General features: G+C 46.1%; 1 protein-coding gene across 4 annotated transcripts in view; it reads left to right on the top strand.

Annotated features, from left to right (window-relative positions):
- The window catches only part of per3 (period circadian clock 3), a 33,123-nt gene that overhangs the window by 6,051 nt on the left and 2,188 nt on the right, over window positions 1-24,884 (top strand). For 2 of the 4 annotated variants that reach the window (XR_006761410.1, XM_045705749.1), the window contains exons 2-22: window positions 1,212-1,756; window positions 2,412-2,498; window positions 4,454-4,611; window positions 4,838-4,956; window positions 12,525-12,723; window positions 12,810-12,861; window positions 12,967-13,115; window positions 16,916-16,994; window positions 17,087-17,193; window positions 18,209-18,365; window positions 18,438-18,546; window positions 18,650-18,778; window positions 20,784-20,871; window positions 21,053-21,158; window positions 21,274-21,410; window positions 21,521-21,685; window positions 21,771-22,028; window positions 22,203-23,143; window positions 23,421-23,598; window positions 23,692-23,890; window positions 24,695-24,845. Coding sequence is in view for 3 of the 4 variants with exons in the window: in XM_045705749.1 (XP_045561705.1) it covers window positions 1,599-1,756; window positions 2,412-2,498; window positions 4,454-4,611; window positions 4,838-4,956; window positions 12,525-12,723; window positions 12,810-12,861; window positions 12,967-13,115; window positions 16,916-16,994; window positions 17,087-17,193; window positions 18,209-18,365; window positions 18,438-18,546; window positions 18,650-18,778; window positions 20,784-20,871; window positions 21,053-21,158; window positions 21,274-21,410; window positions 21,521-21,685; window positions 21,771-22,028; window positions 22,203-23,143; window positions 23,421-23,598; window positions 23,692-23,890; window positions 24,695-24,845 (3,726 nt within the window). In the remaining variant the exon portion in view is untranslated. The remainder of the gene's footprint in view (window positions 1-1,211; window positions 1,757-2,411; window positions 2,499-4,453; window positions 4,612-4,837; window positions 4,957-12,524; window positions 12,724-12,809; window positions 12,862-12,966; window positions 13,116-16,915; window positions 16,995-17,086; window positions 17,194-18,208; window positions 18,366-18,437; window positions 18,547-18,649; window positions 18,779-20,783; window positions 20,872-21,052; window positions 21,159-21,273; window positions 21,411-21,520; window positions 21,686-21,770; window positions 22,029-22,202; window positions 23,144-23,420; window positions 23,599-23,691; window positions 23,891-24,694; window positions 24,846-24,884) is intronic. The other 2 variants (XM_045705750.1, XM_045705751.1) reach the window with 2 other exon arrangements.

Genomic DNA, 24,884 nt, shown 5'->3' with positions numbered 1-24,884 from the left:
TAAGCCATTTTTCCACAACTTTGGAAGTATGCTTGGAGTCATTGTCCATTTGGAAGACCGATTTGCGACCAAGCTTTAACTTTCTGACTGATGTCTTGAGATGTTGCTTCAATATATCCACATAATTTTCCTCTTCATGATGCCATCTATTTTGTGAAGTGCACCAGTCCCTCCTGCAGCAAAGCACCCCCACAACATGATGCTGCCGCCCGCGTGCTTCACGGTTGGGATGGTGTTCTTCGGCTTGCAATCCTCCCCTTTTTCCTCCAAACATAACGATGGTCATTATGGCCGAATAGTTCTATTTTTGTTTCATCAGACCAGAGGACATTTCTCCAAAAAGTACGATCTTTGTCCCCATGTGCAGTTGCAAACCATAGTCTGGCTTTTTTATGGCGGTTTTGGAGCAGTAGCTTCTTCCTTGCTGAGTGGCCTTTCGGGTTATGTCGATATAGGACTCGTTTTACTGTGGATATAGATACTTTTGTACCTGTTTCCTCCAGCATCTTCACAAGGTCCTTTGCTGTTCTGGGATTGATATGCACTTTTTGCACCAAAGTACATTCATCTCTAGGAGACAGAACGCGTCTCCTTCCTGAGCGGTATGACATCTGCGTGGTCCCATGGTGTTTATACTTGCGTACTATTGTTTGTAAAGATGAACGTGGTACCTTCAAGCATTTGGAAATTGCTCCCAAGGGTGAACCAGACTTGTGGAGGTCTACATTTTCTTTCTGAGGTCTTGGCTGATTTCTTTACATTTTCCCATGATGTCAAGCAAAGAGGCACTGAATGTGAAGGTAGGCCTTGAAATACATCCACAGGTACACCTCCAATTGACTCAAATGATGTCAATTCGCCTATCAGAAGCTTCTAAAGCCATGACATCATTTTCTGGAATTTTCCAATCTGTTTAAAGGCACAGTCAACTTAGTGTATGAAAACTTCTGACCCACTGGAATTGTGATACAGTGAAATAATCTGTCTGTAAACAATTGTTGGACAAATTACTTGTGTCATGTACAAAGTAGATGTCCTAACCGACTTGCCAAAACTATAGTTTGTTAACAAGAAATTTGTGGAGTGGTTGAAAAACTAGTTTTAATGACTCCAACCTAGGTGTTTGTAAACTTCCGACTTCAACTGTATCAGAGTAACACTGGGCCTTGTACTGCTATTGGATCTCCTTTCTCTCTCTTTTCTCCCCGCAGTGCTCTACAGACCACGCCTTTACACCCAACACTCAAAGCATACCTTACAACCACACCTTATAACCCCAGACTACCAATGGGCCTCTGTCCTACTTCTCTGCTGAACGAATAAGCCCATTGACTGGTGTAGTTGGACACAGCTGATTGATTATTAACTCCTAAAGGGGCAGGGTTTGGGAATGGCTGGAGGAGATAGCGGTCTGGAAGGTGAGGAACCCTCATCACCCCCGACGACTGGGGAGGGAGGTGGGAGGGGGGATGTGTTGCCAGGGAAACAAGGAGCTGGGGAAGGGGTGAGGGAGGAGAGGTTAGGGGTAGAGGAGATTGGTGGAGAGCCCTCTTGTGGAGAGGCGGGGCAGGAAGACGAGGAGATGGCCAGTGGATCACATGACCTCTCTGCCTCGGCCAATCACAGCCCTCTCAGCAACAGTGGCGCCACATCGACCAAGAGGTAACGTCCTATCCAACTTCCTGTTTGCTCCCCAAGACTCGGTTCTCCAAAACTACCCAACAAAACTACTCAACAGTGCTGTGTCATCACCAGAGTGAGCCAAACAGCCTGCCAATGTGTCCCAATGTGTCCCCTCCCAATGGTGAAGGTGCATAAAGATGGAAGAATTCAGATATTACATCATTGTTTTTAGCACTACCCACAGAGTTCTTCAACTATGGCGTGTGACATGGTTCAATTTGCCAGTAAATCAGCACAATCTATTTTTTCCAATTGCCACTGTCTTGGAGCTAGAATTGGGATCATGTATTCTGCGCGAATGCCGATACAAAAAAAGAGTAACAGAGAGCAATGTACAGTATGGCAAATTTAGCAAACAAGGCATTTGTGGTAAGTACATGGGTGACGCCATCTTTATGCACCTTCGCCATTACCAATTGTGGCCTCAAATCATTTGGCCTCAATTGTGTTTACATTTTTGGGTCAGCAGCCCTAAATGCTGTTTTGCTGGTCTAGTTGTGCCTTGCCTCAGAAATCATCTCAAACTATTCTTTAGGCCTAACTAAAGCAGTCTAAATCTAGGACACATTAATTCAAACTAAACTGTCTAACGTCTTGGCAATTCAGGCATTTAAGGCTTTCGTAATCCTTTGTGCAATTACGTGGGGCATACCACACTAGATTGCAGATTTCTGATTTTCTGTAGTTCTCCCCATACCCTCTCATCTCTCTCACGTCTCCTCCACCAGTTCTAAGTGTCATACTGGCTCGTTCTCCTGTGGTCTCCACAGCGCCCTCTCTGGACAGGCAGGCCAACACACGGAGGGCAGCGCCAGGTGTGTGTGTGTGTGTGTGTGTGTGTGTGTGTGTGTGTGTGTGTGTGTGTGTGTGTGTGTGTGTGTGTGTGTGTGTGTGTGTGTGTGTGTGTGTGTGTGTGTGTGTGTGTGTGTGTGTGTGTGTGTGTGTTTCTAAATCAAATCAATCAAGTTCAGGAGCCTTTTGGTCCCAGACTTGGCACTCTGGTACTGCTTGCCGAGCAGTAGCAGAGAGAACAGTCTATGACTTGGATGGCTGAAGTCTTTGACAATTATTTTAGGGCCTTCCTCTGACACCGCTTGGTATAGAGGTCCTGGATGGCAGTGAGCTCGGCCCCAGTGATGTACCGGGCCGCACGCACTACCCTCTGCAGCGCCTTACGGTCGGATGTCAAGAAGTTGCCATACCAAGCGGTGATGCAGCCAGTCAAGATGCTCTCAGTGGTGCAGCTGTATACATTTTTGAGGATGTGGGGGCCCATGCCAAATCTTTCAGCCTCCTGAGGGGGAAAAAGTGTTGTCATGCCCTCTTCATGACTGTGTTTGGATCATGACAGGATTTAGTGATGTTGACACCGTGGAACTTGAAGCTCTCGACCCACTCCACTACAGCCCCCTGTTTCCTGTAATCCACAATCAGCTCCTTTGTCTTGCTGACGTTGAGGGAGAGGTTGTTGTCCTGACACCACACTGCCAGGTCTCTGACCTCCTCCCTGTAGGCTGTCTCATCATCATCAGTGATCAGGCCTACCACTGTTGGGTCATCAGCAAACTTAAGGATGGTGTTGAGGGTCAGAGTGACGGATGAGTTGTTGCCTACCCTCACCACCAGCACTAGCCTAATCAAATAAAATACTAAATACTATACCTGGGGCCACCCCGTCAGGCTATCTAGGATCCAGTTGCAGATGGAAGTGCTCAGTCCCAGGGTCCTTAGCTTAGTGATGAGCTTGGAGGGCACAATAGTGTTGAACGCTGAGCTGTAGTCAGTGAACAGCATTCTCACGTAGGTGTTCCTTTTGTCCAAGTGGGAAAGGGCAGTGTGGAGTGCAATAGAGATTGTGTCATCTGTGGATCTGTTGGGGTGGTATGTGAATTAGTGGGTCTGGTATGATGGTGTTGATGTGAGCCATGACCAGCCTTTCAAAGCATTACATGGCTACAGATGTGAGTGCTACAGGGCAATAGTAATTTAGACAGGTTACTTTGGTGTTCTTGGGCACATGGACTATGGTGGTCTGCTTGAAACATGTAGGTATTACAGGGAGAGGTTAAAAATATCAGTGAGGACACTTGTCAGCTGGTCAGCGCATGCTATGAGTGCGCGTCCTGGTAATCCGTCTGGTCCTCCTGCCTTGTCAAAAGTGAACCTGTTTAAAGATCTTACTCACATCGGCAACGGAGAGCGTGATCACACACTCGTCCAGAACAGCTGGTGCTCTCATGCATGTTTCAGTGTTTCTGGCTTCGAATTGAGCATAGAAGGCATTTAGCTCGTCTGGTAGGCTCGCGTCACTGGGCATCTCGCGGCTGGGTTTCCCTTTGTAATCCGTGATAGTTTCCATCAGATGAATTCCAGTCTGTGCTAGTGAAACAGTCCTGTAGCTTGGCATCGGCTTCATTGGACCACTTCCGTATTGAGCGCATCACTGGTACTTCTTCCTGTTTTTGAGTTTTTGCTTGTGAGCAGGAATCAAGAGGATAGAGTAATGGTCAATTTTGCCAAATGGAAGGTGAGAGAGAGCGTTTTAATGTGTCTCTGTGTATGGAGTAAAGGTGATCTCCTTTTTTTTTGTTTCTTGCACAGATGACATGTTGGTAGAAATGAGAAGACGGATTTCAGTTTTCCTGCATTAAAATCACCGGCCACTAGGAGCGCCGCCTGTATTGATTATTGATTGTGTGTGTTCCTATTTATTATTTGTGTGTTTAACCAACTTGTGTCTGTCTAATAATATTGTGTGTTTGTTGAACAGTGAGCAGACTGATGCAGGTCAGAGTCAGGCTCAAAGGGAGATGATGATGACAGTAGCTGAGATGAAGAAGATTGTTCCGTCAGACAAATGCAGTCGCAGTAAAGCCAGCACTGTAGAGGCACTACACTACGCACTCAACTGTGTCAAACAAGTCCAAGGTAATACAAAGTACTAAAACTAGAGCGGGAGGTTAGGTGATTAACCAGAAAGCCTGACTAGAGATAGCAAGCTTGTTATTCACTTAGTGTTAGTACAAAATATCTTCCTGTTTTCCTCATAATTTTTCATTAAAAAAGAAAGTTGGTCAGTGAGTGTGAAGCGTTTGCTTGGATTAAAATTGAATGCTGTGAGTATTGAGTATTGTATTTGTGGCACCCCCTGTAGCCAACAGTGAGTACTACAAGCTGCTGCTGCGTAACAGCCAGGAGGAGAGACCAGACGCCACGTCCTGTACATTAGAGGAGCTGAAGAGAGTCACCTCTGAACACACCTTCAAAAACACGGTACACAACACACACTCATACAGACACCTTCAAAAACATGGTACAACACACACTTATACACACAGCCTCAGAAACATGGAAAACAACCCCCCCAAAGTGCTTTTGGTTTTACTGTTTATTAAAATCTTGCATATCTGGTTCACACACCGGCTTGTGTGTGGTCTTCTATATGCGTGTGGTTATGGGTGCGTGCGTGCGTGCGTGCGTGCGTGTGTGCGTGCACGCGTGTGTGTGTGTGCGTGTGTGTGTGTGTGTGTGTGTGTGTGTGTGTGTGTGTGTGTGTGTGTGTGTGTACATGCAAATAGATCCAAGATGGCGTAGCAGTCGGATGTGTGTTTTTGTCTTGTCCCGTGTAAATAGTAGTTTTCCTCGCTTTTTCTGTATATATTTCATGTATTTTAATCACTCTTTCCATCTACGCACTGAATATACTTTCCTGCAACCCGCCTCACCCAATGTGGTACGGCTCTGCTATTTTTATACTTTAGAACCGGAACCCCCATCAGAAGCTAGCCAACTAACTAGCTACTAGGCAGTTAGCCACTGCTAGCTGTCTTCACTGATAACACGGACACCAGCCAGCTTCAGCTCGGTCAAAACCTGCCAGTCTGCACAGCGCGATATCAACCCAGAGCATATCGGACTGCTTTTTCTCTATCACATCACCGGATTCCTACTGCAAGTTTTGGACCAGTACACCGGATCATCGCAGCTAGCTAGCTGCAACCTGAGTGGCTACTGCTGTCTAACGCCTCTGTCCCAGGTAGCTGAAGAGGTCTACCAGCTTATACTTGGGCTACAATACCTCTTTTGCCAATTGTCCTGGACCCTTCTTGCCGACACGGAGCCCCGCCGATCCATCACGACTGGTCTGCTAACGTAATCATCCGAGGAGGTTTCAACAGGCTTAATCGTTGCGACGTTGCCGTAGACCCATCTGCTAGCCCTGGCCCGCCAGCTTTCTGAATCGGCGTGTCTCCAGCTCGCCTAGCGTAGTAGCGACTACCGAACAGCTCCCTGACCCAGCTATTGCTGCTCATTGGACCCTATGATCACTCGGCTACACATGCCTCTCCCTAATGTCAATATGCCTTGTCTACTGCTGTTTAGGTTTGTTATTGTTTTATTTCACTGTAGAGCCCCCAGCCCCACCCTACACGCCTTAGATAGCTCTTTTCTCCCACCCCCCACACATGCGGAGACCTCACCTGGCTTAACTGTTGCCTCCAGAGACACTACCGCTCTCATCGTCACTCAATGCCTAGGTTTACCTCCACTGTACTCACATCCGACCATACCCTTGTCTGTACATTATGCCCTGAATCTATTCCACCACGCACAGAAATCTGGTCCTTTTATTCTTTGTTTCGAACGTACTAGACAACCAGTTCTTATAGTCTTTAGCAGTACCCTTATCCTACTCCTCCTCTGTTCCTCTGATGATGTTGACGTTAACCCAGGCCCTGTAGCTCCCAGCACCACACCTATTCCCAGGCCCCAGGCACTCTCATTTATTGACTTCTGTAACCGTAAAAGCCTTGGTTTTATGCATGTTAACATCAGAAGCCTCCTCCCTAAGTTTGTTTTATTCACTGCTTTAGCACACTCCACAACCCTGATGTCCTAGCCGTGTCTGAATCCTGGCTTAGGAAGGCCACCAAACATTCTGAAATTTCCATCCCCATCTACAACATATTCCAACAAGATAGAACTGCCAAAGGGGGCGGAGTTGCAATCTACTGCAGAGATAGCCTGCAGAGTTCTGTCATACTATCCAGGTCTGTGACCAAACAATTTGAGCTTCTACTTCTAAAAATACACCTTTCCAGAAATAGGTCTCTCACCTTTGCCGCTTGTTATAGACCCCCATCAGCCCCCAGCTGTGCCCTGGACACCATATTTGAATTGATTGCCCCCCATCTATCTTCAGAGTTTGTACTGTTAGGTGACCTAAACTGGGATATGCTTAACACCCCGGCCGTCCTACAATCTAAGATAGACGCCCTCAATCTCACACAAATTATCAAGGAACCTACCAGGTACAACCCTAAATCCGTAACCATGGACACCCTCATAGATACAGATAAAGTCAGAAGTTTACATACACCTTAGCCAAATACATTTAAACTCAGTTTTTTCACAATTCCTAACATTTAATCCAAGTACAAATTCCCTGTTTTAGAATGTGAAATGTCAGAATAATAGTAGAGAGAATGATTTATTTCAGTGTTTAATTCTTTCATCACATTCCCAGTGGGTCAGAAGTTTACATACACTCAATTAGTATTTGGTAGCATTGCCTTTAAATTGTTTAACTTGGGTCAAACGTTTCAGGTAGCCTTCCACAAGCTTCCCACAATAAGTTGGGTGAATTTTGGCCCAATCCTCCTGACAGAGCTGGTGTAACTGAGTCAGGTTTGTAGGCCTCCTTGCTCGCACACGCTTTTTCAGTTCTGCCTACACATTTTCTATAGAATTGAGGTCAGGGCTTTGTGATGGCCACTCTAATACCTTGACTTTGTTGTCCTTAAGCCATTTTGCCACAACTTTGGAAGTATGCTTGGGGTCACTGTCCCTTTGGAAGACCCATTTGCGACCAAGCTTTAACTTCCTGACTGATGTCTTGAGATGTTGCTTCAATATATCAACATAATTGTCCATCCTTATGATGCCATCTATTTTGTGAAGTGCACCAGTCCCTCCTGCAGCAAAGCACCCCCACAACAGGATGCTTCCAACCCCGTGCTTCACGGTTGGGATGGTGTTCTTCGGCTTGCAATCCTCCCCCTTTTTCCTCCAAACATAACGATGGTCATTATGGCCAAACCGTTGTATTTTTGTTTCATCAGACCAGAGGACTCGTTTTACTGTGGATATAGATACTTTTGTACCTGTTTCCTCCAGCATCTTTACAAGGTCCTTTCCTGTGGTTCTGGGATTGATATGCACTTTTCTCACCAAAGTACGTTCATCTCTAGGAGACAGAATGCGTCTCCTTCCTGAGTGGTATGACGGCTGCGTGGTCCCATGGTGTTTATATTTGCGCACTATTGTTTGTACAGTTGAACGTGGTACCTTCAGGCGTTTGGAAATTGCTCCCAAGGATGAACCAGACGTGTGGAGGTCTACAATTTTTTTTCTGAGGTCTTGGCTGATTTCTTTTGGTTTCCCCATGATGTCAAGCAGAGGCACTGAGTTTGAAGGTATGCTTTGAAATACATCCACAGGTACACCTCCAATTGACTCAAATTATATCAATTAGCCTATCAGAAGCTTCTAAAGCCATGACATAATTTTCTGAAATTTTCCAACTGTTTAAAGGCACAGTCAACTTACTGTATGTAAACTTCTGACCCACTGGAATTGTGATACGGGGAATTACAAGTGAAATAATCTGTCTGTAAACAATTGTTGGAAAAATGCCAAAACTATAGTTTGTTAACAATACATTTGTGGAGTGGTTGAAAAACGAGTTTTAATGACTCCGACCTAAGTGTATGTAAACTTCCAACTTCAACTGTATCATCCTGTCCAACTTGCCCTCTAAATACAGCTCTGCTGTCTTCAACCAGGATCTCAGCGATCACTGCCTCATTGCCTGCGTCCGTAATGGGTCCGCAGTCAAACGACCACCCCTCATCACTGTCAAACTCTCCCTAAAACACTAAAGTGAGCAGGCCTTTCTAATCGACCTGGCCCGGGTACCCTGGAAGGATATTGACCTCATCCCGTCAGTAGAGGATGCTTGGTTATTTTTTTTAAAGTGCTTTCCTCACCATCTTACATAAGCATGCTCCATTCCAAAAATGTAGAACTAAGAACAGATAGAGCCCTTGTTTCACTCCAGACTTGACTGCCCTTGACCAGCACAAAAACATCCTGTGGCGTAATGCATTAGCATCGAATAGCCCCCGCGATATGCAACTTCTCAGGGAAGTTAGGAACCAATATACACAGGCAGTTAGGAAAGCAAAGGCTAGCTTTTTCAAACAGAATTTTGCATCCTGTAGCACAAACTCCAAAAGGTTATGGGACACTGTAAAATCCATGGAGAATAAGAGTACTTCCTCCCAGCTGCCCACTGCACTGAGGCTAGGAAACACTGTCACCACCGATAAATCTATGATAATCGAGAATTTCAATAAGCATTTTCCCAAGGCTGGCCATGCTTTCCACCTGGCTACCCCAGTCGACAGCTCTGCACCCCCGCAGAATCTTGCCCAAGTCTCCCTGCCTCTCCTTCACCCAAATCCAGATAGCTGATGTTCTGAAAGAGCTGCAAAATCTGGATCCCTACAAAGCAGTTGGGCTAGACAATCTGGACCCTCTCTTTCTAAAATGATCCGCCAAAATTGTTTAACCTCACTTTCATATCGTCTGAGATCCCCAAAGGTTGGAAAGCTGCCGTGGTCATCCCCCTCTTCAAAGGGGGAGACATTCTAGACCCAAACTGTTATAGACCTATATCCATCCTGCCCTGCCTTTCTAAAATCTTCGAAAGCCAAGTTAACAAATAGATCACCGACCATTTCGAATCCCACCGTACCTTCTCCTCTATGCAATCTGGTTTCCGAGCTGGTCATGGGTGCACCTCAGCCACGCTCAAGGTCCTAAACAATATCATAACCGCCATCGATAAAAGACAGTAATGTGCAGCCGTCTTCATCGACCTGGCCAAGGCTTTCAACTCTGTCAATCACCGCATTCTTATCGGCAAACTCAATAGCCTTGGTTTCTCTAATGACTGCCTCGCCTGGTTCACCAACTACTTCTCAGATAGAGTTCAGTGTGTCAAATCGGAGGGCCTGTTGTCCGGACCTCTGGCAGTCTCTATGGGGGTGCCTCAGGGTTCAATTCTCTGGCCGACTCTTTTCTCTGTATATATCAATGATGTCGCTCTTGCTCAGATCAAATCAAATTTTATTTGTCACATACACATGGTTAGCAGATGTTAATGCGAGTGTAGCGAAATGCTTGTGCTTCTAGTTCCGACCACGCAGTAATATCTAACAAGTAATTTAACAACTACCTTATACACACACAAGTGTAAAGGAATGAATAAGAATATGTACATAAAAATATATGGATGAGCGATGGCCGAACAGCATAGGCAAGATGCAGTAGATGGTATAGAGTACAGTATATACATATGAGATGAGTAATGTAGGGTATGTAAACATTATATAAAGTGACATTGTTTCAAGTGGCTAGTGATACATTTATTACATCCAATTTTTAATTATTAAAGTGGCTAGAGATGAGTCAGTATGTTGGCAGCAGCCACTCAATGTTAGTGATGGCTGTTTAACAGTCTGATGGCCTTGAGATAGAAGCTGTTTTTCAGTCTCCCGGTCCCAGCTTTGATGCACCTGTACTGACTTCGCCTTCTGGATGATAGCGGGGTGAACAGACAGTGGCTCGGGTGGTTGTTGTCCTTGATGATCTTATTGCCCTTCCTGTGACATCAGGTGGTGTAGGTGTCCTGGAGGGCAGGTAGTTTTCCCCCAGTGATGCGTTGTGCAGACCTCACTACCCTCTGGAAAGCCTTACGGTTGTGGGCAGAGCAGTTGCCGTACCAGGCGGTTATACAGCCTGACAGGATGCTCTCGATTGTGCATCTGTAAAAGTTTGTGAGTGTTTTTGGTGACATGCCGAATTTCTTCAGCCTCCTGAGGTTGAAGAGGCGCTGCTGCGCCGCCTTCACCATGCTGTCTGTGTGGGTGGACCATTTCAGTTTGTCCGTGATGTGTACGCAGAGGAAGTTAAAACTTTCAACCTTCGTCACTACTGTCCTGTCGATGTGGATAGGGGGCTGCTCCCTCTGCTGTTTCCTGAAGTCCACGATCATCTCCTTTATTTTGTTGACATTGAGTGTGAGGTTATTTCTGAGGGCCCTCACCTCCTCCATGTAGGCCATCTCGTCGTTGTTGGTAATCAAGCCCACCACTGTAGTGTCGTCTGCAAACTTGATGATTGAGTTGGAGGCGTGCAGTCATGGGTGAACAGGGAGTACAGGAGAGGGCTGAGAACGCACCCTTGTGGGGCCAGTGTTGAGGATCAGTGGGGTGGAGATATTGTTTCCTACCCTCACCACCTGGGGGCGGCCCGTCAGGAAGTCCAGGCCCCAGTTGCACAGGGCGGGGTCGAGACCCAGCGTCTGAGGACGCGGCTAGAGATGCCGTCTGGGCCGGCAGCCTTGCGAGGGTAAACACGTTTAAATGTTTTACTCACGTTGGCTGCAGTGAAGGAGAGCCCGCAGGTTTTGGTAGCGTGCCGTGTCGGTGGCGCTGTATTGTCCTCAAAGCGAGCAAAGAAGTTGTCTCTGATCCACCTCTACGCAGACGACACCATTCTGTATACATCTGGCCCTTCTTTGGACACTGTGTTAACAAACCTCCAGACGAGCTTCAGTGCCATACAACACTCCTTCCATGGCCTCCAACTGCTTTTAAATGCTAGTAAAACTAAAAGCATGCTTTTCAACCGATTTGCTACCCGCACCCGCCCACCCGACTTGCATCACTACTCTGGACGGTTCTGATTTAGAATATGTGCACAACTACAAATATATAGGTGTCTGGTTAGACTAAATTCTCCTTCCAGACTCACATTAAGCATCTCCAATCCAAAATTAAATCTAGAATCGGCCTCCTATTTCACAACAAAGCCTCCTTCACTCATGCTGCCAAACATACCCTCGTAAAACTGACTATCCTACCGATCCTTGACTTCGGCAATGTCATTTACACTCTACTCAGAAAATTGGATGTATTCTATCACAGTGTTTTGTCACCAAAGCCCCATATACTACCCACCACTGTGACCTGTATGCTCTCGTTGGCTGGCCCTCGCTACATATTCGTCGCCAGACCCATTGGCTCCAGGTCATCTATAAGTCTTTGCTAGGTAAAGCTCCGCCTTATCTCCGCTTACTGGTCACCATAACAACACCCACCCGTAGCACGCGCTCTAGCAGGTATATGTCACTGGTCATCCCCAAAGCCAACACCCCCTTTGGCCGCCTTTCCTTCCAGTTCTCTGCTGTCAATGACTGGAACGAATTGCAAAAATCACTGAAGCTGGAGACTTATATCTCCCTCTCTAACTTTAAGCATCAGCTGTCAGAGCAGCTTACCGATCACTGTACCTGTACACAGCCCATCTGTAAATAGCCCACCCAACTACCTCCTCCCCATATTGTTATTTGTCTATTTTTTGGGGGCTCTTTTGCACCCCAGTATCTCTACTTGCACATCATCATCTGCAGAAATATCACTCCAGTGTTAATGCTAAATTTTAATTATTTCACCACTATGGCCTATTTATTGCCTTACCTCCCTAATCTTACTACATTTGCACACACTGTATATAGATTTTTCTATTGTGTTATTGACTGTATGTTTTTTTTATCCCATGTGTAACTCTGTGTTGTTTTTGTTGCACTGCTTTGCTCTATCTTGGCCAGGTCACAGTTGCAAATGAGAACTTGTTCTCAACTGGCCTACCTGGTTAAATAAAAAAAAGAATAAAAAAAAACATTTTGCTTCTGTGTGTCTCTGTGTGTTTAGAACTCGTTCTTGGTGGTATTTTCCCTGGTGAGCGGACGCGTGATGTACGCCTCGGAGCAGGCTCCCAGCATCCTTTGTTGTAAGAAGAAGTTCCTGGACTCTGCTAAGTTTGTGGAGCTGCTGTTCCACCAGGACGTCAACGTGTTCTACTCGCACACTGCCCAGCCACACCTACCACCCTGGAGCAGCTCACACAGAGGTACGTGTGTGTGTGTTTGTTTGCGTGTGTGTGTGGTGTTGTTGTAAATGAGTGTGTAACCCCTATCCTCTCCTGTCTCTCTACAGCGGCAGTCCTGTTTGAGTGTGCCCAGGTCAAGTCCTTCTTCTGCAGGATCAGGTGTGTGTCTGTGTGTAGAGGCAGTAATCTGCAAAGTGTGTGTGTGTATAGATGTGTCAGTATGCATTTGTTTTAGGCCTTTGTTTATAATGTGTGTGTGTGTAGGGGTGGTAAGGACCATGAGGGGGAGATGCGCTACAACCCGTTCAAGATCACTCCCTACCTGCTGAAGGTGCAGGGGGACGAAGCTGTAGGAGAGGAGGAGGAGTCATGTTGTCTGGCGCTGGCCGAACGCATCATCTCAGGATACGAGGGTACGCCCCCTGCCGCCGCCACAACATCAACCCAACCCCACACTTCCATCTCTCCCTTTTAGTCATAAACCAAGACTCTCTTGTCAGGTAAGACAACTAGTCGGAAGTCGGAAGTTTACATACACCTTAGCCAAATACATTTAAACTCAGTTTTTCACAATTCCTGCCATTTAATCCTAGTAAAAATTCCCTGTCTTAGGTCAGTTAAGATCACCACTTTATTTTATGAATGTGAAATAAAAATAGTAGAGAGAATGATTTATTTCAGCTTTAATTTCTTTGTAGGCCTTTGTAGGTTTGTAGGCCTTCCCTGTGGCTCAGTTGGTAGAGCATGGTGTTTGCAACGCCAGCATGGTGTGTGCAATGCCAGGGTTGTGGGTTCGATTCCCACGGGGGGCCAGTACAAAAAAAAATATTAAAACAATTTATGAAATGTATGCATTCACTACTGTAAGTCGCTCTGGATAAGAGCGTCTGCTAAATGACTCAAATGTAAAATGTATGTAGGCCTCCTTGCTCGCACACTCTTTTCAGTCTGCCCACAAATTTTCTATGGGATTGAGGTCAGGGGTTTGTGATGGCGACTCCAATACCTTGACTTTGTTGTCCTTAAGCCATTTTGCCACAACTTTGGAAGTTTGCTCGGTGTCGTTGTCCATTTGGAAGACCCATTTGTGACCAAGCTTTAACTTCCTGACTGATGTCTTGAGATGTTGCTTCAATATACAGTGAGGGAAAAAAGTATTTGATCCCCTGCTGATTTTGTACGTTTCCCACTGACAAAGAAATGATCAGTCTATAATTTTAATTGTAGGTTTATTTGAACAGTGAGAGACAGAATAACAACAAAAAAATCCAGAAAAACGCATGTCAAAAATCTTATAAATTGATTTGCATTTTAATGAGGGAAATAAGTATTTGACCCCCTCTCAATCAGAAAGATTTCTGTCTCCCAGGTGTCTTTTATACAGGTAACGAGCTGAGATTAGGAGCACACTCTTAAAGGGAGTGTTCCTAATCTCAGTTTGTTACCTGTATAAAAGACACCTGTCCACAGAAGCAATCAATCAATCAGATTCCAAACTCTCCACCATGGCCAAGACCAAAGAGCTCTCCAAGGATGTCAGGGACAAGATTGTAGACCTACACAAGGCTGGAATGGGCTACAAGACCATCGCCAAGCAGCTTGGTGAGAAGGTGTCAACAGTTGGTGCGATTATTCGCAAATGGAAGAAACACAAAAGAACTGTCAATCTCCCTCGGCCTGGGGCTCCATGCAAGATCTCACCTCGTGGAGTTGCAATGATCATGAGAACGGTGAGGAATCAGCCCAGAACTGCACGGGAGGATCTTGCCAATGATCTCAAGGCAGCTGGGACCATAGTCACCAAGAAAACAATTGGTAACACACTACGTCGTGAAGGACTGAAATCCTGCAGCGCCCGCAATGTCCCCCTGCTCAAGAAAGCACATATACATGCCTGTCTGAAGTTTGCCAATGAACATCTGAATGATTTAGAGGACAACTGGGTGAAGGTTTTGTGGTCAGATGAGACCAAAATGGAGCTCTTTGGCATCAACTCAACTTGCCGTGTTTGGAGGAGGAGGAATGCTGCCTATGACCCCAAGAACACCATCCCCATCGTCAAACATGGAGGTGGAAACATTATGCTTTGGGGGTGTTTTTCTGCTAAGGGGACAGGACAACTTCACTGCATCAAAGGGACGATGGACGGGGCCATGTACCGTCAAATCTTGGGTGAGAACCTCCTTCCCTCAGCCAGGGCATTGAAAATGGGTCGTGGATGGGTATTCCAGCATGACAATGACCCAAAACACACGGCCAAGGCAACAAAGGAGTGGCTCAAGAAGAAGCACATTAAGCTCCTGGAGTGGCCTAGCCAGTCTCCAGACCTTAATCCCATAGAAAATCTGTAGAGGGAGCTGAAGGTTCGAGTTGCCAAACGTCAGCCTCGAAACCTTAATGACTTGGAGAAGATCTGCAAAAAAGAGTGGGACAAAATCCCTCCTGAGATGTGTGCAAACCTGGTGGCCAACTACAAGAAACGTCTGACCTCTGAGATTGCCAACAAGGGTTTTGCCACCAAGTACTAAGTCATGTTTTGCAGAGGGATCAAATACTTATTTCCCTCATTAAGATGCAAATCAATTTATAACATTTTTGACATGGGTTTTTCTGGATTTTTTTGTTGATATTCTGTCTCTCACTGTTCAAATAAACCTACTATTAAAATTATAGACTGATCATTTCTTTGTCAGTGGGCAAACGTACAAAATCAGCAGCGGATCAAATACTTTTTTCCCTCACTGTATCCACATAATTTTCCATCCTCATGATGCCATCTATTTGTAAAGTGCACCAGTCCCTCCTGCAGCAAAGCACCCCCACAACATGATGCTGCCGCCCGCGTGCTTCACGGTTGGGATGGTGTTCTTCGGCTTGCAATCCTCCCCCTTTTTCCTCCAAACATATCAATGGTCATTATGGCCAAACCGTTCTATTTTTATTTCATCAGACCAGAGGACATTTCTCCAAAAAGTACGATCTTTGTCCCATGTGCAGTTGCAAACCGTTGTCTGGCTTTTTTATGGCGGTTTTGAATAGCAGTGGCTTCTTCCTTGCTGAGTGGCCTTTCAGGTTATGTCGATATAGGACTCGTTTTTACTGTGGATATAGATACTTTTATACCTGTTTCCTCCAGCATCTTCACAAGGTCCTTTGCTGTTGTTCTGGGATTGATTTGCACTTTTCGCATCAAAGTACGTTCATCTCTAGGAGACAGAACGCATCTCCTTCCTGAGCGGTATGACGGCTGCGTAGTCCCATGGTGTTTATACTTGCGTACTATTGTTTGTACAGATGAACGTGGTACCTTCAGGCATTTGGAAATTGCTCCTAAGGATGAACCAGACTTGTGGAGGTCTACATTTTTCTTCTGAGGTCTTGGCTGATTTCTTTTGATTTCCCCATGATGTCAAGCAAAGAGGCACTGAGTTTGAAGTTAGGCCTTGAGTCAATTAGCCTATCAGAAGCTTCTAAAGCCATGACATCATTTTCTGGAATTTTCCAATCTGTTTAAAGGCACAGTCAACTTAGTGTATGTAAACTTCTGACCCACTGGAATTGTGATACAGTGAATTATAAGTGAAATAATCTGTCTGTAAACAATTAGATGTCCTAACCGACTTGCCAAAACTATAGTTTGTTAACAAGAAATTTGTGGAGTGGTTGAAAAACTAGTTTTAATGACTCCAACCTAAGTGCATGTAAACTTCCGACTTCAACTGTACATATCACCATCATTGCAAGTTAAAACGGCATCTACGAAATTTGGGTCAGTGGTAGGGGATCCAAGGTGCTTTCTAAAGAGCTGGGTTTTCAGTCTGTGCTCTGGCGGAACGACTCTGCTGGCCTGACCATGGTGGGGAGCTTCTTCCACCACTGAGGTGCCAGGACAGAGAAGAGATGGAGGTGCCAAGTGGCCAGAGGTGGCAGAACGGAGTGCTCAGTCCGGGGTGTAGGTTATAACCATATCCACGGAGGTAGGGGAGAAGTAGAGAATGACAGTTTCATAAAGAGATACAATGTTCTTCATCACCAACTACATACATACTATTCACTTAATAGAAAGGAAAGTTTGGTATATCTAGCTTAAAATGTTTAGGAGGAGATGGCTAGAATATTCTAAGGAGAATGGAAGAGTCCATAGAGGGTTATGAATGTTGTTGCTGGTGGAGTTAGTGGAGGTTGACGTTGTTTGCTGCTGTTGCTCCTGCAGCTCCCCGTATCTCCATGGACAAACGCATCTTCACCACCACACACTCCCCGGGCTGTGTTTTCCTGAAGGTGGACGATCGGTCAGTACACACACACACACGTAAACAAACCCAAGGTCAAATTTTTCAGATGAATTGACTCTGACTGTGTGTTTGGTGGTGTTTATGTACAGGGCTGTGCCGTTGCTAGGATACCTGCCTCAGGATCTGATTGGCACGTCGTTGCTGACCTGTATTTACCCAAAGGACCGCCCAATCATGCTCTCCATGCACTGCAAGGGTACGCCTTTATCACATCAACCAATCACACCAATTCACTACAGCAGCCAACCAATCCCAACAGTCCAACTACCACAGCAACCTTGCATCCACCTCCTCCACTTTATCAATCAACCAATTACAATTTTGCCAAGCAACTTTACTCAACAAAGATATAAACACAACATGCAACATTTTCAAAGATGTTGCTGAGTTACAGTTCCTATAAGGAAATCAGTCAATTTAAATAAATTCATAAGGCCCTAATCTATGGATTTCACATGACTGGGCAGGGGCGCAGCCATGGGTGGGCCTCGAAGGGCTAAGGCCCACCCACTGGGGAGCCAGGCTCAGCCAATCAGAATTTGTTTTCCCACAAAATGGCTTTATTACAGACAGAAATACTCCTCAGTTTCATCAGCTGTCCGCATGGCTGGTCTCAGATGATCCTGCAGGTGAATAAGCTGAATGTGAAGTTCCTGGGCTGGCGTGGTTACACGTGGTCTGCGGTTGTGAGGCTGGTTGAATGTACTGCCAAATTCTCTAAAACGACTTATGGTAGAGAAATTAACATTCAATTCTCTGGAAACAGCTCTGGTGGACATTCCTGCAGTCAGCATGCCAATTGCACACTCCCTCAAAATATGAAACATCTGTGGTATTGTGTTGTGTGACAAAATGCACATTTTAGAGTGGCCTTTTATTGTCCCAAGCACAAGGTGCACCTGTGTAATGATCATGCTGTTTAATCAGTTTCTTGATATGCCACACCTGTCAGGTGGATGGATTATCTTGGAAAATGAGAAATGCTTATTAAAAGGGATGTAAACACATTTGTGCACAACATTTGCGAGAAATAAGCTTTATGCGCATATGGAAGATTTCTGGAATCTTTTATTTCACCTCAAGAAACATGGGACCAACACTTTCCTACACGTTGCGTTTATATTTTTGTTCAGTATAGTTACAATCTCTCTCTCTCTACCTCTATTTCTTGCTCATTGACCTCCTCTCTCTCCTTCCTTCACTCTGTGTAGTGTTGAAGTATGCGGGCCAGTCTCCATTTGAACACTCCCCAGTGCGTTTTCGTTGTCAAAACGGAGACTACGTCACCCTGGACACCAGCTGGTCCAGCTACATAGACCCCTGGAGCCGCAAGGTCGCCTTCATCATCGGACGACACAAAGTCAGGACGTGAGTGTACCGCTCTCTCTCTCGCTCTCTCGCTCTCTTTCTCTCTCTCTGACCCTGTGTGTCTCTGTGTAGGGGCCCTCTGAATGAAGATGTGTTTGCTGCTTGGAGTAAAGAGGACCTGCCAATCATCCACGAAGAGATTAAAAACCTGCAGGCCAAGATCTACAAGCTCTTCCTGCAGGTAAGAACACACAAACACCATGGCCCCTATATTGCTACCAGTTTAATCCTCTCAGTCTGGAACATGTGTGTAAATGTGTGTGTCTCTCTTGTTCTCTGTTCAGCCGGTCCATAATAATGGCTCCAGTGGTTATGGCAGTCTGGGCAGTAACGGTTCCCATGAGAACTACATCAGTGTGGATTCCTCTAGCGACAGCAATGGCAACCTGTTGGAGGATTCACACCGTGAACCGGTGAGACAATACGGCACCACTACAGCCTGTTACAATACTATTCCTGTTACCTAGATACTAGTTTGTGTGTCTTTTTACTGCTTCGAGAGTCATGATTCGTTTGATCTGCTGTGGAAAGACATTTTACAGCAGGATAAATATGCGCTCCTCCGGCTCAGCGAATCCGGAGACTTGCTCCGACCAGCAACTGTCTATCATGTGCATGAGAGAAAACAGATCAGGCAGCGTAGAGAAGAAAATGACATGTTTAGAACTGATAACCGATCACATGTTGCAAGAATGAATTTAATTCATTATTGAATGTTGTGATGGCTATGAGAGTAAAGGCCTAAACACAATATAATTTGCGAACTGCAGCCTTCCAAACAGTTTGTTTGTTGAGCAGAGGCTGTGTATGTTTTGGTTGTACTCAACAAACTTGAGAACGAATCGTTTAGAAGGCTGCAGTTCGCAAACAATATTGTGCTTAGCCCATTGCACTCTCAGCCCATTGCACTCTCAGCCCATTGCTCTCGTACCAGTATACAGGTTGAAAGTGGCAGTTTTGGACACTAACAAGCGAGTAGTGGCTGTACAGTAACATGCTATACATGACATCAGAGCTCTGGATCTGCGCTTCACTGCGCTGTATGGGTTTTGACTGACAGACGTTCTGAACTTGAGCACCGCGCGCGCGACAAGAAGTTACCCCCATCCCTGAGCAACTTTTGCAAATGTTTTGTTGTCTGAGTGAGGGAAATGCTGTAAATTAAGATGACTCCATGTATTTTTAAAGATGAAACGTTGAGGTTTATAGTAAATATCACTTTGTTGTCATAAAAGCAAGCCAAAATCATAAAACTGACGTCATATACAGTGTCAACGTTTATGATCACTATGTTTGATGTACAGTTAGAAGATGACATGGCATTATACCCTGGGTTGTCCTGAACAGAATGAGCATGTTTGTCTATGTGAAGAAAATGTTCCCCGGCAGAGTACCTGAATACACGCATGACTCTGTTTCTCTGAGTTGCCTTGGTAAAGCCTACCGCTGTAAGATCGTATTTTATGACTTAGCTAGTCATGTTGGCAATAGAACAAGCTTTCATATGATGCCCACATGACCCAGATAGCGATTTATAATGGGCCGTTTTTGGATTGCATGAAACAGCAACAGTAATTGTGTGATGGCATGGATTCAGAATTGTGTTCCAAACTAAACAGCTAGAAGTGTGCTTGCTTCAGTTCCTCAACGGCACAGCTAGGAGAGCTAAACAAAAGTACCTAATAGTCAAAGACTATTCTTTGAGTCATAAAAGTGCATTGAAATGACTTAGGAAGTGTGCACACTTTGGGGAGGTGTGTGACCACTTGAAGACACCAGTTAGACCTCTCAGTCAAACCCTCATTTGTTTGTCTTTTGTTGCACCTTCCCAACATTTTCCAGGATTATTCTTATCATGTTAATGAATGTAGTATTTTCAGATGTCGTTCTCAACAAATGCAGTAAAAGTACAGTCAATGGCAAATGCACGTAAAGGCAACAGAGTAATGTTTGGATTCAGTGTTGTCAGGTGAACTGTTGTGTACTCACATTTAGTCTAACAATTTCCCCATTATCTCCAAACTGTTCCCTTTAAATTGCTGCCATGGTTATGCATGTTCATATTCCTTCTGTAAGTAACATTTCAATTTAGCCCTATCCCTAGAGGCCAGTTCCCACGACTGTAAAGGGTTAAATGCTTATCACCCTCACGGCTGTCAAGCAATGCATTCCGTCAAGAGTCGTTCACGATCTAGTCTGGTTGCGGCCACAACTGGAGCTCGTTTCAAATGTTTCAAGAAATAATCGTATTTGTATGCCAAAAAAAAAATCAACAAATGTACATTGTTTTAAAGCAAATTTTGACAAGTCTCAGTCACAAATGGCAGGTTCAGTAAGCTCCCTGTATGCCGATGGTGAACGAGAAGCTTGTAAAATCATGACTCTTTCGATTTGTGTGGTGTGTGTATGACCATGCAGCAGATCTGTGCTGATGTGAAGAGTTGGGGCCAACATGCATACTTGGAATCCAGCCACATACTCACCCCCTTTGGGAAATCTGCCACAGGTACGATAATGCTCAGACCCTGATCCAACAGTTACCAGTACTGATCCTGGGGAACCAAAGGCTTTGCAGGCTGTTGTACCAGCCTAGCACTAACACACCTCATTCAGCTAATCAATTAATCATCTTTCTGTTCAGTAGTTCAATTCTGGCTCACCTTTGACCCCTTTGTGATGTCACACAGCGCCCCTCCCCCACGCCAGGGCTGAGGTCAGAGGGCATGAGGAGACCAGGAAGCAAGCGCACATTCCGTCCTATCAGCAGATCAACTCCGTGGACAGCATCATCAGGTGGGTGGATCCTCTGACAGACAGCATAGGGTGACGGTGTCACTGTTATGGTACATGTATTTTAATCTGCAATCAGTGTTTCAGTGAGGATCCGAATAAAGTGTGTGTTTTGTAGGTATCTGGAGGGCTGTGGTCCACACTTGAAGCGTAAGAGCAAGTCTCGCTCCATCGGCACATCTTCCTCCTCCTCCTCTACCTCAGAGGATGACACACCCACCACTGACCCACACACTGCCCAGGCCAGCTCCGACGGTGAGTTACACAAACACACACACAGCTCAGACCATCTCTGATGGAAATATATATTCACACACACACACATGCACATAGCTTTCTGATGTTTTGTCTGTCTGTATGTGTAGTTGTGGTGCTGGACAATCAGGTGTCAGTGGGCTCTACAGCAGCAGCTATGGTGAGAGCTCCTCTCACAGACATCACTCTGTCTACAAAGGCTATGAGTGTAGTGTCAGTCACCAGCCAGTGCTCCTACAGCAGCACTATAGTACATGTTCCACAGCCAGAGTCAGGTACGGACACACAATCATATTCTACCCTTTTATTTGTAATGACCTGACAAAAAAAATGATATCTTCTTTATGCCCTGCCCTCCAGAGGTGACAGCCCTAGAGGATGCACCAATGGGCAGCAAGCCTGCTGACCCCACTCCTGCTCGCACGGCCCCTAGCCCCACCCCTAGCTCTTCTGCCGAGGAGCTGCAATTGGTGGGTCTGACCAAGGAGGTCCTTTCAGCTCACACTCAGAAGGAGGAGCAGGAGTATGTGGATCGCTTCCGCCATCGCATCCTCCACAGTCCCTCCAGCTCCTATCTACATCAAGACAACCGCTCCGGGGGTCACTCTCACCACCCAGGTGTGTGTGTGTAGAGGACTGTTATCACACATGCTTTGGAGCAGGGTGACTTGTGTCGACCATCGAGCTGGAGGCCTGTGGCATTGCTTTGTTAGGATTATAAGGTTTTCTTCCAGATAGATGTGCTGTATTTGTGATTACTATTCTACTGTTCTCTCTCCTCCCTACCTTCAGGTGACTACGTGATGCAACCAGGGACTGCAGCCGTGTTGAACCGCACTCGGACAGGGAAGCCTAATAAACACAAGCGTCCCAAACCCAAAACTTCGTCTGACAGCTACGCCTCTCCACCCGAGCCCTCTCTTGCCCTCCCCCGCCCCTCTGAATCCTCTAACCCCCTTCCCCAGTTCGGGCTGCCCCACCCTCCTATATCCCCTCCAAAAGCCCCCATGGGTACCCTCCAGACCCCCTCCTTCACCATGCTGAGAAGCCAGCCAGGGGTGCACCAAGTGTGGAAACAGCAGCAGGCATGCGTGGGCCCCATGGTGTTTCAACCAGACCAGAACCCAAACACAAACCAACAGAATGTTCAGCAGAACCTCCCGCATAACTTTCAGTTTATGCAGCCCATTCAGAACATGCAGACCCAGTCTATGCAGTCTGTCCAGGTGCAGTCCATCCAGTCCAACTTTCCCAGCCAGAACTTTCAGTCCATTCAGATCCAGAACATTCAGGGCTTCCCCAACATACAGCCCATGGCCCCATCCCAGGGTTTGAACCCTTACATGGCTCCAATGATGGCTGTGATTCTACCCAACTACCCCTCTTACCCTTCAGGCTACCCCACCATGTACCACCCCACCACACCCTCTCTGCTACCCCAGGCCCCCTTTATCATGTCAGACTTCGGCCCTGGTCTAGGCCCCTTCGCCCAGCCTCAGCCTAGTTCCCAGCCCCAGACGCCACCAGGCCAGCTACACTGCTCCCCCAGACCGAGCTCCTCAGTGGGGGAGGAGGTGGCTGGGCCACCGGCTCTGTTCTCCAACTCTCGCTCCAGTTCCCCACTGCAACTCAACCTGCTGCCGGAGGAGCTGCCCAAACCCAGCGAGAGTCAAAGCAGCACTGGACGCACACAGTCCCGTGCTGAGATCCTGCACGACGCTCACACCAAGGGGGTGAGTCAACTCTGACCTCTCACCTTTTACCCTGTGTGTTTCTCACTTGGAGACTTGGCTCTTCCTGTCTCCTTTCTTTTTCCTCTTAACTGCTGATCTGACAATCCAGCAGAAGGTGAAAGCAGTGGAAAGTTAAAAACCTTTATTTCACCAATCAGTGGTCATGAAGGAGAGACCAGGCTTCATCTTTTTTTTTCTTCAGATTTAACATTCAATGGAACACTGTTACAAAACAATAGCTGGTAACACAACTATTCATGCCACTCTCCCTCATCAGATTGATGCACCCTGTGAGTCGGGTAACCATGACGCCCAGGCTACGTCAAGTGAGCTGTTGGACCTGCTATTGCAGGAGGATGGCAGGTTAGGTACCGGCTCTAACGCCTCTGGGTCCGGCTTTGGAGTGGCTGGATCTCTAAGCTCTGGCTCCAACGGAGCATCCACCTCACACACAGGTATGCATAGATACACACTGGTACAGCACAAACACACACACACACACATCCCCTTAGAGTGCTGATGCCCAGTGTTCTCTCACCATCCCCCAGGAAGCAGTAACAGCAGTAAGTACTTTGCCAGTAACGACTCATCAGACACGTTTCGTAAAGCCAGCAAGAACCAAGAGGCCCAGCAGGATCACGCACAACTCACACAACACGCCTTCAACATGCGTGTCGAGAACTCCCTGTGGCGCATGATCCAGCACATGCCAGAACCTGTGAAGATGACCTACCAGATCCATCCCAGGTACCACAACTCAAGCACTCTAGAATCTAATGCTAGAACCCAAACTCTACTCTATAGAACCCTGCTCTAGAATGTAATGCTAGCACCTAATATTAGTACCCAGTTCTAGAACGTAACGCTAGAACCTATTATTAGAGCGCTGCTCTAGAATGGAACACTACAACCTATTATTAGAACCCTGCTCTAAAGTGGAACACTAGAACCCATTATTAGAGCCCTGCTCTAGAGTGGAACACTAGAACCTATTATTAGAACCTTGCTCTAGAGTAGAACACTAGAACCTCTTATTAGAGCCCTGCTCTAGATTAGAGCCCTACTCTGGAGTGGAACACTAGAACCTATTATTAGAGCCCTGCTCTAGAATGGAACACTATAACCTATTATTAGAGCCCTGCTCTAGAATGGAACACCTATTAGAGCCCTGCTCTAGAATGGAACACTAGAATATATTATTAGATAGAGCCCTGCTCTAGAATGGAACACTAGAACCTATTATTAGAGCCGTACTCTAGAGTGGAACACTAGAACCTATTATTAGAGCCCTGCTCTAGAATGGAACACTAGAACCAATTATTAGAGCCCTGCTCTAGAATGGAACACCTAATATTGGAGCCCTGCTCTAGAATGGAACACTAGAACATATTATTAGATAGAGCCCTGCTCTAGAATGGAACACTAGAACCTATTATTAGAGCCCTGCTCTAGAGTGGAACACTAGAACTTAATATTAGAACACATGCTCTAGAACCCAGACAGCCGGTATGCCTACCTTCCTAGCGTACTGACATGCTGGTTACCCTGCAGGGACCAGGCAGAGGTGCTGGCTGAGGACAAGGAGAAGCTACGTCTGCTGCAGCCTCTACAGCCCTGGTTCACCCAGGAACAGAGAGAGGAGCTGGCTGAAGTCCACCCCTGGATCCAACAACACACAGTCCCTCAGATGATAGACACACAGGTGGGGAGGGCTCACATACACACACAGACACATAGATTT

This window comes from Salmo salar, chromosome ssa22 (assembly GCF_905237065.1).
Source record: "Salmo salar chromosome ssa22, Ssal_v3.1, whole genome shotgun sequence".
NCBI classification, from domain to species: Eukaryota; Metazoa; Chordata; class Actinopteri; order Salmoniformes; family Salmonidae; genus Salmo; species Salmo salar.
Note: the sequence above shows the minus strand (reverse complement) of the source record. Positions and strands in the feature narration are given on the sequence as shown.